General features: G+C 46.1%; 1 protein-coding gene across 2 annotated transcripts in view; it reads left to right on the forward strand.

Moving 5' to 3' along the window:
* The window catches only part of PCGF3 (polycomb group ring finger 3), a 64,223-nt gene that overhangs the window by 31,059 nt on the left and 20,401 nt on the right, over positions 1–12,763 (forward strand). For both annotated transcript variants that reach the window (XM_006143844.3, XM_006143845.3), the window contains exons 6-7: positions 1,257–1,367; positions 3,341–3,429. In XM_006143844.3, the coding sequence (XP_006143906.1) occupies positions 1,257–1,367; positions 3,341–3,429 (200 nt within the window). The remainder of the gene's footprint in view (positions 1–1,256; positions 1,368–3,340; positions 3,430–12,763) is intronic.

A 12,763-nucleotide genomic window follows, 5' to 3' on the forward strand; every position in this document is an offset into this window, starting at 1 on the left:
GATTTCTCGCTTTCTGTCTCTCTGTCTCTCTCTGTCTTTCTGGCGAGCGAATGCGCCCTATAGCAAAAACCTCTCCCAAAAAAAAAAAAAAGATGTAATGGACTGTTACTTGTTATTTGCAGAGCAATTTATAGGTTACTGGTTTGAATGGCTTTATTTTACATTTTCTTTGCTACCTATTGAGCAATGACCAGTATCTTCTGCTTCATCACTTGGGGTGACCTTTAGAGTCACATAGACAATACGTTCGCTGAAAGTCAGGGAGTAGCTACCTTAGTCTTACAGAGTCGATCTTTGCCTGTAATGTGCAGGTTTCCAGCCTGGTTATGTTGCCTGGCCCCAGAGTTGGATGCTTGGAGAACCTTCACTGGTCTAGCCAGCAGAAACTGTGCTGACCGTCAGGACAAGGGAAGGCTAAGCTGCCCTTCTGGCAGGGATCCAGACAGAAAACATCGGTTGTAAGGCTGAGTGCTGGCTGCAGTGCCTTGTTCCCTGTCTTCAATAGGAAACGTCCCTGAGATTTGCACAAGCTGTAACTACTGACTGTGGACACCAGGGGGCACTCTGGACCCACCACTGGGCAGGTGTAGGTGCCATTGTCCACAGCTTTGAATAGCCTGGCCCTGCAGGTTGTGTGAGAACCAAGTGAACTTGGGCACACAGATAACAGGCCACAGAGACAGGCCTGCCCTTCAGGTCGCCCTTGACCTCCTTGCTCCCTCAGCCACTCAGGCCAGTGAGAGCTCTTCTGGGGTTCCTGATGAAGAGGTCCAAGGTGGCTGCAGACATGTTGGGAGAATGTTAGCTGCCTGTGCTCTGGGGAAGGTGCACTGTGTGCCTGTTGTCACCTGCGACATGTGAAATCGGAGGTGACACTGATGCCGCCTGCTTAATGTTGGTCAAAGACCAGATGGGCGGTTCTATGACAGCCATGGGTGGCTGAGGTTAGAATCACTGTCCTGAGTCTGGGCCTCCAGGACCTCAGGGCCTTCCCAGCTCCACTGGGTTCTCGTCCAGCCGGGTTCTAATGGCACGTGCCTGGTACTCCGGCCTGGGTCTGGCCCTGCGCTTCCCGGTGTGCTGAGCAACTACAGCCCTTGAGGAACCACAATCCCAATTTGTGATTTTCATGTTAGTAGCAGCCTTTAAACTTTGTAATTCAAATCTGTGGTTTCCTTTGTGATATTTGTGAACAGAACTTTTATATTATTCGCTGCCTACTTAAGATTAAAGATTATATATTGATTTTTTAATAGCGGAAATGAGAAAACAGAGGGAGTTCTATCACAAATTGGGCATGGAGGTGCCAGGAGACATCAAAGGGGAGACTTGTTCTGCAAAACAACACTTAGATTCCCATCGGAATGGTGAGTAAACCTGTGTGTGCTCATCAAGAAAGGCATTAGGTCTTTTCTTGCAAAGCTCACTCTGTCTGCCAGCTCACTGTGCCACCTCTCGGGTAGTTTATATTAGAGAGTAACAAAGTCTCGATGGGTTCGTGGGCAGGTTATGACTTGAGGTATCCCTCGTCAGTCCTGGGGGAATGTGGAGCAGAGCTGAGCAGTGGGGACCATGAACAGGAGAGGTCAGTGTTGGGGATGAGGGGACAGCAGGAGGGTCCCACAAAGTGTCTGGGAGTCAGGGGTGAGAAGCTTTGGAAGAAGTAGTAGAAAATGAACTTCCTAAGATGTTAACTTTGGGGCCAGCAGGTGGTGTGGTGGTTAAGGTGCTGGATTCCCACATGGCCGACCGCAGTTCAAGTCCTGGACCTGGTGGCTTGCTTTCTCTCTCTCTCGTCAAATTTAATAATAATAATAAAATATAATAAATAATACTTTAAGAAAAATATGTTAACTTTGCTTGTTTTACTGTAAAATAGCTAAATAACAATTTGGTTTGGATATAAAGTTAATGACATTTTAAGTCTCCCTGTATCATAACAAATTATCTAAATCTTTGAGTCTGTGGTATTTTTCTAGTGGCCCACACAAATTCCTAAGAAAGTTTTTCTGTATATCCCTAATCTGAGGAGAAATAAGAAGCCCCTGGATGTTGCCTTTGTGAATATTGGACCACTGCTATCTCTGACAGAACTGCAGGTCTCCGGGGAACCGAGGCCACAGGAGGCAATTTGGAAATGTGTCTGAGAATCAAAGAATCTTGTCCTGTTTTCCCTAAGGAGATGCTCTCATTTCAAAAGCAGTGCTAGTGGTCCAGCCCTGTAGTACAGTGATTAGGGGAGCCAAATCCCACATGACTAACTATGGTTTGAATCCCGGCCCCAGCAACTTGAAAAACACAGCACATTGAGGCCAGCAGGTGCTGGACTCCCACATGGCTGACCACAGTTCAAGTCCTGGACCTGGCAGCTTGCTTTCTCATTCTCTCTCTCTCTCTCTCTCTCTCTCTCTCTCTCTCTCTAAATCTCCCTGGTAAATTAATAATAATAATAATAAAATTAAATAAAGGAATTCTTAAACAAATAATAACTAAAAAAAAAAAAAACCCTAAAATCCCAACAGGATGGAAAAATGGAGGCCAGCCAGATGGCATGGTGGTTCAGGCATCAGTGTCCCACCTGGCCAACTGTCGGATTTGGGTCTCAGCCTTTGTGGCTTGAAAACATACTGGGCATGTGTGTGTATGTGCCCAAAATCCTGAGAAAAGAATCAAAGAGAAGAGAATACAGCATGGCCATCCCCCCAGAGGGATGCCTTCTCTCTCTCTCTCTCTCTCTCTCTCTCTGTCTCTTTCCAGCAAGTTCATTTACCCTATAGCAAAACTAAAAAGAAAAAGGAAAAGAAAAAAAAAAAAGATGGAGAAATGGAGGAGAAGGGATTATGGTGTAACCATGCCCTGTTGTGGGGGGTGCTTCCCCCCCTCCCTCTCTCTGTCTCTTTCTGGCAGGTGCACGTGTCCTCTCTCTGGCAACAACAACAAAAATAGCATTAGAATAATTAAACTGTAGGATCCAGGCTTTATTTAATGAGTGGGTTGGGGTGGTCAGTACTGAGTAGCTGAACAGCTTGGCCAGTGGGTAGGGCAGTGGGCAGGTTATCTGTGTCCCTTTCAGCATTTCAGTTTCTGTCTGTCTTCTGTGCCCCCGACACAGACACCCACAGACCCATGTGCACCTGGCCTCAGCTTCTTTAGGGAGACTCCCTAATGAGAAAGAATGCTATGTTTTAACACATGCTGTACAATGGTTTATCTTTGCTCTTTATGGTCCAAATCCTCTTAGTGGAGTGAATATTTTATAGTATTTTGAGAACTGAAGCATTTTTAAAACTCACTTTAACATTTTGGAGTTCATAACACATTATTTGGTTTGTGCCACAAGGTGAAACCAAAGCAGATGACAGTTCAAACAAAGAGACGGCGGAAGAGAAGCAGGAAGAGGACAATGATTACCATAGAAGTGATGAGCAGGTGGGTAACATTCGGTTTCTGTAAACTTTGTAAAATTATTTTGGTATGGGGACCAGCAGATGGCATAATGGTTACGTCACTGGACTCCAATGTAGTCAACCGCAGTTCGAGTTCTGTACCTGGTGGCTTAAACTCACGCTGGGCACGTTTGTGTGCATGCCCAAGATCCCGAGGGAGAATGGAGGAGAAGGGATTGCTGCAAGGTCACCTTCTGGGGGGCGATTTCTCGCTTTCTGTCTCTCTGCCTCTCCAGCGAGCACATGCTTGCATTTTACAGTATGTTTCATAAAGTCATAACGGAAAGTGAAATATACTAGACAACTTCCCTTTGGATGTTTTCTCCATTTAAAGAGAAAAAGGCCAGGCCTGCTCTGTGGCACAGTGGTTAAGAGCTGTGTGGTGGGAACTTGATCCCACATGGCTGCCCATGATTTGAATTCCAGCCCAGGCAGCTTGAAAACCCTGCCAGGCATGTGTACCTGCCCAGAACCCTGAATAGGATGGAGAATGGAGGAGAAGGGACTGCACTGTGACCGTGCCCTGTTGGGGGTGGCTTTCTGTGTCTCTGTGGTGAACACGAGCATCCTCTGGCAGTTAACAAAGGAACAAAGAAAGGAAGGAAGGAAAGGGGAGTAGAGGAGAAAAGGCCAAGGGGGGAAGAAGATGGAGACACCACGATTTCACTTCATTTTAGTTTTCTTCATCTCAGTTCCGTACTTTATCTGTCTTCCTTCCTATTACCAGAGTGACATGTAAACATCTGTAGACATCTTGGACATGAAAAAGCACAGGTCAGCCCTGGGTCCTAATCTCCATGCCAACTCCAGGTTTTCACTGTTAACGATTTCACGGCTATTCTTCTAGGTGCTTTTCTGTACCTGTGCAAATGTTATGTAAAAGGAAATGCAGTCCAGTAGTACATTCAAAGGAAAGTAAAAATACACCCTTGAGCAATCCATCCATGTGCCATTCACTATTAGATAAAAAAGGAAAAGCTGGGCTGGCAGGTGGCATGGCGGTTAAGGGTGCTGAATTCCCACACGGCCAACCACGGTTTGAGTCCCAGACCTGGCAGCTTGCTTTCTCACTTGCTCTCTCTCTTGCTCTGTCCCTCTCTGGTCAAATTTAAATAAATAAATAAAGTTTGAAAAATAAAATAAAAAGGAAAAGTAATCACAGATGCCATAAAAGAATTTAGTAAAATATCCTATCCATATCTATAGAACTTTTCAATATAGTATCTTCATTTGAAAACTGTTACAGTCATTGGGACCAGCAGATGGCAAAATAGTTAAAGTTGCTCAACTCCAGCATAGACAACCATGGTTCAAATCCCAGACCCATGTGCCATGTGCATGTGTGTGCATGCCCAAAACCCTAAGAGGAGAATGGAGAAGGGATTGTGGTGTGGCCATCCCCCCTGGGGAGTGATTTCTGCCTTTCTCTGTCTCTCTGGTGAGTGCAAGCACTATATAGCAAAATTCTCTAAAAAAGAAAGAAAGAAAAGTATTACAATCATCATACTTTATGATGAAACTGAATTGTTGTCTTGTTAAAATCAAAAGCAGGAAAATCCCCATTATTGACTGTTAGTCATCACGATTTTGGTGGTCCTAGCCCACACAATGGAGAAACAAAAAAATGAGATAATGTACGTTAGAGACCAAAATGCCATTATTCTCAGATATCGTTGTCTTGCATAAAAGTTAAGCCAATGAAGTGAAAAACCGTTGGAATTCAGGTGTAGGGGGAGAGTGTGCAGAGGGATCTTAGGTTAACAGATGTTTCTGGTTGGAAGGATTGGTGTTAATGTCAGCTGTCCCAAATTACCTTGGTGGTTGTGATCCCAACAGTTAATTATGGAATTTAATCACTAGCTCTGGGGCTCATCTGGGAGATGAATGTTCAAAAAATAGCCATGAGGGAACCAGCAGTTAGCGTAATGGCTATGTCGCTGGACTCCCACGTAGTCGACCGCGGTTCGTGTCCCGGACCCGGTGGCTTAAAACTCACGCCGCGCACGTGTGCGTGCGTGCCCAAGATCCCGAGAGGAGAATGGAGGAGAAGGGATTGCGGCGTGACCATCCCCCCTGGGGGGTGATTTCTCGCTTTCTGTCTCTATGTCTCTCTCTGTCTGGCGAGCGCACACGCCCTACAGTGAAAATCTCTCCAAAAAAAAAAAAAAAAGTAAAAAAAAAAAAAAAATAGCCATGAGATCTTTGTAGAAACTATGGTGGGGATTGGCTTTAACAGCTGACATAACAACCAGAATAATGCAGTTTGGGCACAAGAATAGACTAATGGACTCTTCATTTTTCAGTTTATACTCATATACTTCTGTAGTGTTCAAAAAATAATAATAATCAGTAAGTAGGCACTGTAGAAATAGAAACATCTATGGGAATGTCGGGTTGGTGAAGTTGTTTTTCCAGTTGGTGGAGAAGAATGAACAGTTAGCGAAGGCTCCCACACTTCAGGCAGGAAATAACCCCCCTTTATGTGTGTGTATATATTTATATATATATGTATGTATGTATGTGTGTATGTATGATTTCGTCCTGCCGGCTGTGGGTTTGGATGGTTTAAGTCTCAGAGGCAGTGTGAGCTGTAGGCCCGGAAGACTCCTCCCAGAATCATGTCACTCCAGGCCCCTGTGGGTGATGACCTGTGTACGTGCTCTTGCCTCTTTCTGGGCCAGCCTTTGTTAGCTGCGTGTCCTCTCACAGGGCTTCCTCACTGAGGAACCACTTCAGAGCACTTCAGGAGGGAGATGTGGGGTCAGCCTGGTGGGAGCTCCAGGCAGGTGGCAGCTGTAGGCCCTAGACCGCTCAATACAAGGGCTAGCTCGTCTTTTTTTTTCAGTGCTTTAGGGCACATGGGTTTGTCAGTGAGAGGGGGAGGGGGAAATGGCTATGCCACAATCCCTTCTCTTTTTCCTCAGGATTTTAGGAATGCATGCACACGTGCCCATGGTTTTCAAGCCACTGGGTCAGTACTCAGGCTGCAAAGTCGGCTATGTAAGATCTAGCACCTTAGTCACCACGCCACTTGCTGGCCTCTAGGTTGTCATTCTTTGGGTTTTCTATAGATTCTCCTCCAGTTCAATCTCTTTTGCAGTTCAAAATGTTTCCAGTGTTTACTGTTACTAATTTTTACCCCTTTCCCCCAAAACATGCCAAACATGTCTGTTTTATGAGTTGCTTTCAATAAAGTCACTTTTTGGGGACCAGCAGTTAGTGTAATGGCTGTGTCGCTGGATTCCCATATAGTTGACCGCAGTTCGGGTCCCAGACCCAGTGGCTTAAACTCACGCTGGGTGCTTGTGCGTGCGTGCCCAAGATCCCGGGAAGAGAATGGAGGAGAAGGGATTGCAGTGTGGCCATCCCCCCAGCGGGTAATTTCTCACTTTCTGTCTCTCTGTCTCTCTCTGGTGAGCGCATGCGCCCTGTAGCAAAAGCCTTTCCCAAAAAAGTCACTTTTTGTAACTGATGGGGTATTTAATTATCTTAAAGCATTTATTTATTTTTCTGCCATCTTGAGTTAAAACTTTTGCTTCTGGGGACCAGCAGTTAGCATAATGGCTGTGTCGCTTGTCTCCCATGTAGTCGACCATGATTTGAGTCCCAAACCTGGTGGCTTAAACTCACGCTGGGTGCTTGTGCGTGCGTGCCCAAGATCCCGAGAGGAGAAGGGATTGCGGCGTGGCCATCCCCCCTAAGGGGTGATTTCTCACTTTCTGTCTCTCTTTCTGTCTGTCTTTCTGGCGAGCACACACGCCCTATAGGAAAAATCCTCTAAAAAAAAAAAACCAAACAAACAGATGTTTGCTTCTATGTTCTTAGTCTTTTAAAAACATATTTAACGTCATGTTTCCCTGTATACTTTTTCCTTTTTTCTAAGTTTATTTATTTATTTCCTCCATGTACAAGAGACAGACAGATAGCACCCCCAAAGGGGTCTTGATGCCTCAGTCCCCCCACCCCCAACCTTAACCAGCACTGGATCCCAGCAAAGCTCCTGCCCAGCATACTCAGGGAGGTCTCTAGTGTTGGAACCTTCCATGTGAGACCGCCTCACAGAGCATTGTGTTTTATAAATGCACCATCACCCCCACCCCCGTGCTTTTGGCAGAACCCCTCAGACTTTGATAAGTGACACACTCACTGGCCCTCAGTTCTAAAGAGGCAATGATATTGGCTCGGCAGAAAAGTTAGGACATGTTTTTGCGTAGAAAAATACGTCATGACTTTCCCAATGAGCTAATAATAATTCCTTTTTAATCATGACATATGTTCTCAAATACCCAAGTGAAGAAGCCTCTTTTCACTACCAATTTGCTCTTAATTTCTTGACTCCTTCCCATAGCAGTCAGCAAATGCTGTCTATGCCTGCTTTTGGGGTCTGAGACCCTTCCTGTTGTCTGTCGGGGCGCAGGCTTTCCATGTTAGGAGCCTCTTTTCATGTTGTTGGGTTTGACTCGTGGTTGTTAGACGTGCGGCCCCGGAGGCCAGTCTCCTTACCTCCTGGCCCTGCTGTCAGCCAGTGCATGAGCTTCATTAACGACTGACTTCTCTGTCCCTTGATCTCCTCATCTGTGAAATGAAGGCACTAATAACATCTGCCTCTGCGTTCGTGTGAGGATTAAATTTAAATTTCGTAAAGTACATAGAGACGTTAAATTGAGTAAATAAATGATAAAGTAAGCAGTCAAGCCACAGAGATAGTTAATTTAGATACTGTCTTTCTTCTTCTTTAATTTTTAATTTTTTTTTTTTCACATAGGGCACATGCGCATACCAGAGAGGGGAGAGAAAGAAAGACAGTGAGAGGAAAAGCAAGGAATCCCCCAGTAGGGATGGCCAATCTCAATCCCTTTCCTCCCTTCTCCTCCTGGGATTTTGGGCATATACGCACACGTACCCAGCATGATTTTCAAGTTGCCAGGTCTGGGACTTGAACTGTAGTTGACCATGTGAGAGTCCAGCACCACTTGCTGGCCCCGACTGTGTTTTTCCTTGTTAAACTTAATTTTTGTGGTTGTATTTCATTCTTTATGTGATATTGTTGAACTATGCAGGCTTATGATAGGTCAAAATCATTTTTTTTAAAGGTTTTTGTCATAGGACACGTATGCTCACAGGAGAGAGAGAAGGAAAGTGAGAAATCATCCCCCGGGGGTGATGTCCATACCACAGTCCCTTCTCCAGTCTCCTCTTGGGATTTTGGGAATGCACGTACATGCGCCCAGTGAGATTTTCAAGCTGCTGGTTCTGGGACTTGAACTGTGATCAGCCATGTAGGGGTCCAGCGCCTTAACCACGGCTGGCCCCAAGGTCTCTTTTCTAATATGGGCATTAAACCCAGTCTTTTTTTTTTTCCTTTAAGCTTCTTTTTTCTTTCTTTCTTTTTTTTAAATTTAACTTTATTATTATTATCATTATTTAACTTGAGAAATAGAGAGAGAGAGGGAAAGTGAGTCCAGGACTCGAACCGCAGTCAGCCATGTGGGAGTCCAGCGCCATACCCACCTGCTGGCCCTCTTTCTTCCTTTCTCTCTCTCTCTCTCTCTCTTTCTTTTTGTTATGGGCACATGCATTCACCAGAGAAGAGAGAGACAGTGAGAAAGAAAGTGTGAAATCACCCCCCACAGGGTGAATAGCTACACTGCAATCCCTTCTTCACTCTCCTTCTGGAATTTTGGGCATGTATGCACACACACCCAGCATGATTTTCAAGCCACCGGATGCAGGACTTGAGCCACAGTCAGCCATGTGTGAGTCCAGTGCCTTAATTACTATACTGCTTGCTGGTCTTGGCCCATTCATTTTTAATGTGTTAATTGCTTATTATATATTTTTACAAGTTTTGTTATAGGGTGCATGTGTTCACAGGAGAGAGACAGAGAGAGGGAATGTGAGAAATCACCCCTCAGGGCAATGGCCACTCCTTAGTCCCTTCTCCATTCTCCCCTCAGGATTCTGGGAACCCATGCACATGTGTCCAGTGTGATTTTCAACTCGCTGGGTCTGGGACTCGAACTGCAGTCGGCCATGTGAGATTTCAGTGTCCTAATCAACCACACCACCTGCTGGGCCAGTTGTCTTATTCCAAACTGTGTATATGTGCTTAGAGGAATCTTGTTTGCATGTTCTTCCCCCTTCCTTTTGAATCCTTTGCTCGGGTTTTAGTTTCTTTTCTTTTTTTCCTACACTGGTTTAGAACTTTAACATTCTTTTTTTATTCTACTTCTAGTGGCAGCTCTTAAATTTTTCAACATGTTGGGACCAGCAGTTAGCGTAATGGCTATGTTGCTGGACTCCCACGTAGTCGACCACGGTTCGCGTCCCGGACCCGGTGGCTTAAAACTCACGCCAGGTGCGTGTGCGTGCGTGCCCAAGATCCCGAGAGGAAAATGGAGGAGAAGGGATTGCGGCGTGACCATCCCCCCTGGGGGGTGATTTCTCACTTTCTGTCTCTCTGTCTCTCTCTCTCTGTCTGTCTGGCAAGCGCATGCGCCCTATAGCGAAAACCCCTCCAAAAAAATGTTTTAACATGTTTATTAAACTTAACATATTGTGTGAGTCTGTGGAATCAGCATCTGTAACTTCAGAACAAGACTGAGCTGCTATGATGCGTATTCTGACCTCCCTCCCCAATCACTACCTACCACCTTCCAGAATTTGTAAATTCATCTAAAGTTTTATTCTAGGTCATTGTTGGTGATTTCCAATTTTATTTCGTACTACTTGTATTCTAGGAATTGCTTCTGAACTTCACTAAGGTTTGGACACTGTATTAACTACTGTTTAGCTGTAACAAAATAGTTTATAGGTTGTGTGGGCTTTTGGGCACTTGTTTCACATGCGCTGTTGGATTTATCTTTGGTCTCCTCTGTCATGGATCCTGCATTGTATCTCTCGGTCATTTCCGAGAGGGTGTGTGGATAGTAAATTATCTAAATTCACCAGCAAATAGCATAATGGTTACATCACTGGACTCCCACATGGCCGACCGTGGTTCAAGTCCCGGGAAACTCACGTTGGGCGCATACCCAAAATCCTGAGAAGAGGGTGGAGGAGAAGGGATTGCAGTGTGACCATCCCCCCAGGGAGTGATTTCTCACTTCTATCTCTCTAGCTAGTACAAATGCCCTATAGCAAAAAATCTCTCTAAAAATTTTTTTTTCTAAATTTTTGGGGGTCAACTTAGTCTCTTAACTTCCCCCTCACATTTAAATGACAATTTGGGGAAACATGGAATTTTTTTTGGGTGGGGAGAGGTTTTTTTTTTTTTTTGCTGTAGGGCGTATTCGCTTGCCAGAAAGACAGAGAGAGACAGAAAGTGAGAAATCACTCCCCAGGGGAGATGGCCATGCTGCAGTCCCTTCTCCTCCATTCTCCTCTTGGGATCTTGGGCACGCACGCACACGCACCCGGTATAAGTTTAAGCCACTGGGTCCGGGACTCGAGCCGCAGTTGACTACATGGGAGTCCAGTGACATGGCCATTACACCAACTGCTGGCCCCGCATGGAATTCTAAATTCAAAATTTTTTCTTGTAAGTTTTTTGCCAAACCTTTCCAGTCATTCACATGAATTGGTTGAGTTGTAGGCTTTTTTTTTTTTTTAATTATTTTATTTTATTTTACTGTTTTTTTTCTTCTTCAAATTTGACCAAAGAGGAGTAGTGAGAAAGCAAGCCACTGAGTCCGGGACTCAAACTGCTGCTGATGATGTGGAAGCCCAGCACCTTAACCACCACCCCATCTATCGCCTGTGAATTATGTGCTTTTAACACTAAGCATTCAAAAACGAAAATAGGCCAGCCGTGGTGGTGACACAGGCTTGCTCTGTGATGGCGAGGCCACACGGGAGGGCCCCAGGTTTGCATCCCCAGGTTTCCCTGTACACGCTATAACTTGATCCTGGTTCGCAGAAGTTAGGGGTGGGGATCACCTGGGCATGAGGACCCTGTTGGAGAATGCTGTGCATCTCTATCTCATTCTCTGTCTCTCCCTGTCTCTCTCATGGAAGACATAAATGAATAAATGAATGAATGAATGAGAAACAGGTGAGCAAAGTACAGGTTGTTCCCCTTGCCGCCCCCCGACCCCGTACCTGCTCCCCAGGCCCGGTGCCCGCATGGGGGTCCTCTAGAGGCAGAGGTGGCTGCCGTGGCTCAGTGCCTGCTGGGTCTGGCCACTCTTAACCCACAGCAGGCTTCAGGCCGAGTGTTGTGCTCCACAGGGACTTCCAAGGGGCCGAGGCTCGGGTGACGTCTGACTCAGCAGCCTGTGCTCCCCTTGCTCATGCCCCTTCTCCCATCTGTCCAAATGAGCCCGACCCTCCCACCTCACTGCCCAGCCACTACCAGCGCTTGGTGGCTTAGGCACTGACACCCACTTCCCCAGAACACGCTTCCAGTACAAGCGGCTTGACCAAGTTTTCTTACTGAAGGAGACAGCGTTTAGCAAATTGCTGAGCACACAAAAGTGTAGCAGAATTATTAATTGGGAGCGGCGTCTTCCAAAGCAAAAATATTTGACAAAGTCTGTCTTTCTTTCTTTCTTTCTTTCTTTCTTTCTTTCTTTCTTTCTTTCTTTCTTTCTTTCTTTCTTTCTTGAGATAAGGTAATCATGGTACTCTTTCCATGGAAATTCCCTGTATGTAAACTATGTCTTTCCCCCTTTGGAACCTGTGGGATCTCTCTTTATCTTGGGAGGTCCAGAAACTTCTGGCAGTCTGTCTCTTCGTTATTCGTTCTTACTCCGTCCTGAGGACCCAGGTCTCTCTTCCACCCTGGGGTTTTCGTTTCCTGCTCTCTCCCAGCATCACCCCCTGTGACTCCTGGGCCCGTTCTCCACCTCTTCTGTGCAAGCCCTATTTCTTTGTCCTGACTCACAGTCCAGACTCCGGGGCTTGTCCCGTGCTTTCTAATTTGCTTCACGGCTGTTTATCCTCTTCTTGGGTAAGCCGTAAACCCTTGGTGTGTTCAGGTCCAGAACTCTCTAGAGCCTGGCTGCCGCCCTTCAGAGCAGCTGCATGGCCCACAGGTGTGGCTGGGGGCCTCTGTTAAGCTCTTTCCTGAGCTGTCTTTCCAGGAGCAGAGCTTGGATGGGAGCCTCCTGCTGCTGTCCGCTGTCCTCTGTCCTCAGACAGGGTCTGAGGTCTGGGGACCCTGTCCACAGTCGGGGTTTGTGGATCAGAGCTGTGCTACTGCTCAAGCCAACCGCCAGGCTTGTGGTGGGGCCCAGGCCGAGGTCTACAACCTGGGGTGGGAATTGCTGATGTGTTAAACAGTTTGGGGAGCAGAGGGGGTCCCAAGCTGACTCTTT

This window comes from Tupaia chinensis, unplaced genomic scaffold, assembly GCF_000334495.1.
Source record: "Tupaia chinensis unplaced genomic scaffold, TupChi_1.0 Scaffold000111_1, whole genome shotgun sequence".
Taxonomy (NCBI): domain Eukaryota; kingdom Metazoa; phylum Chordata; class Mammalia; order Scandentia; family Tupaiidae; genus Tupaia; species Tupaia belangeri.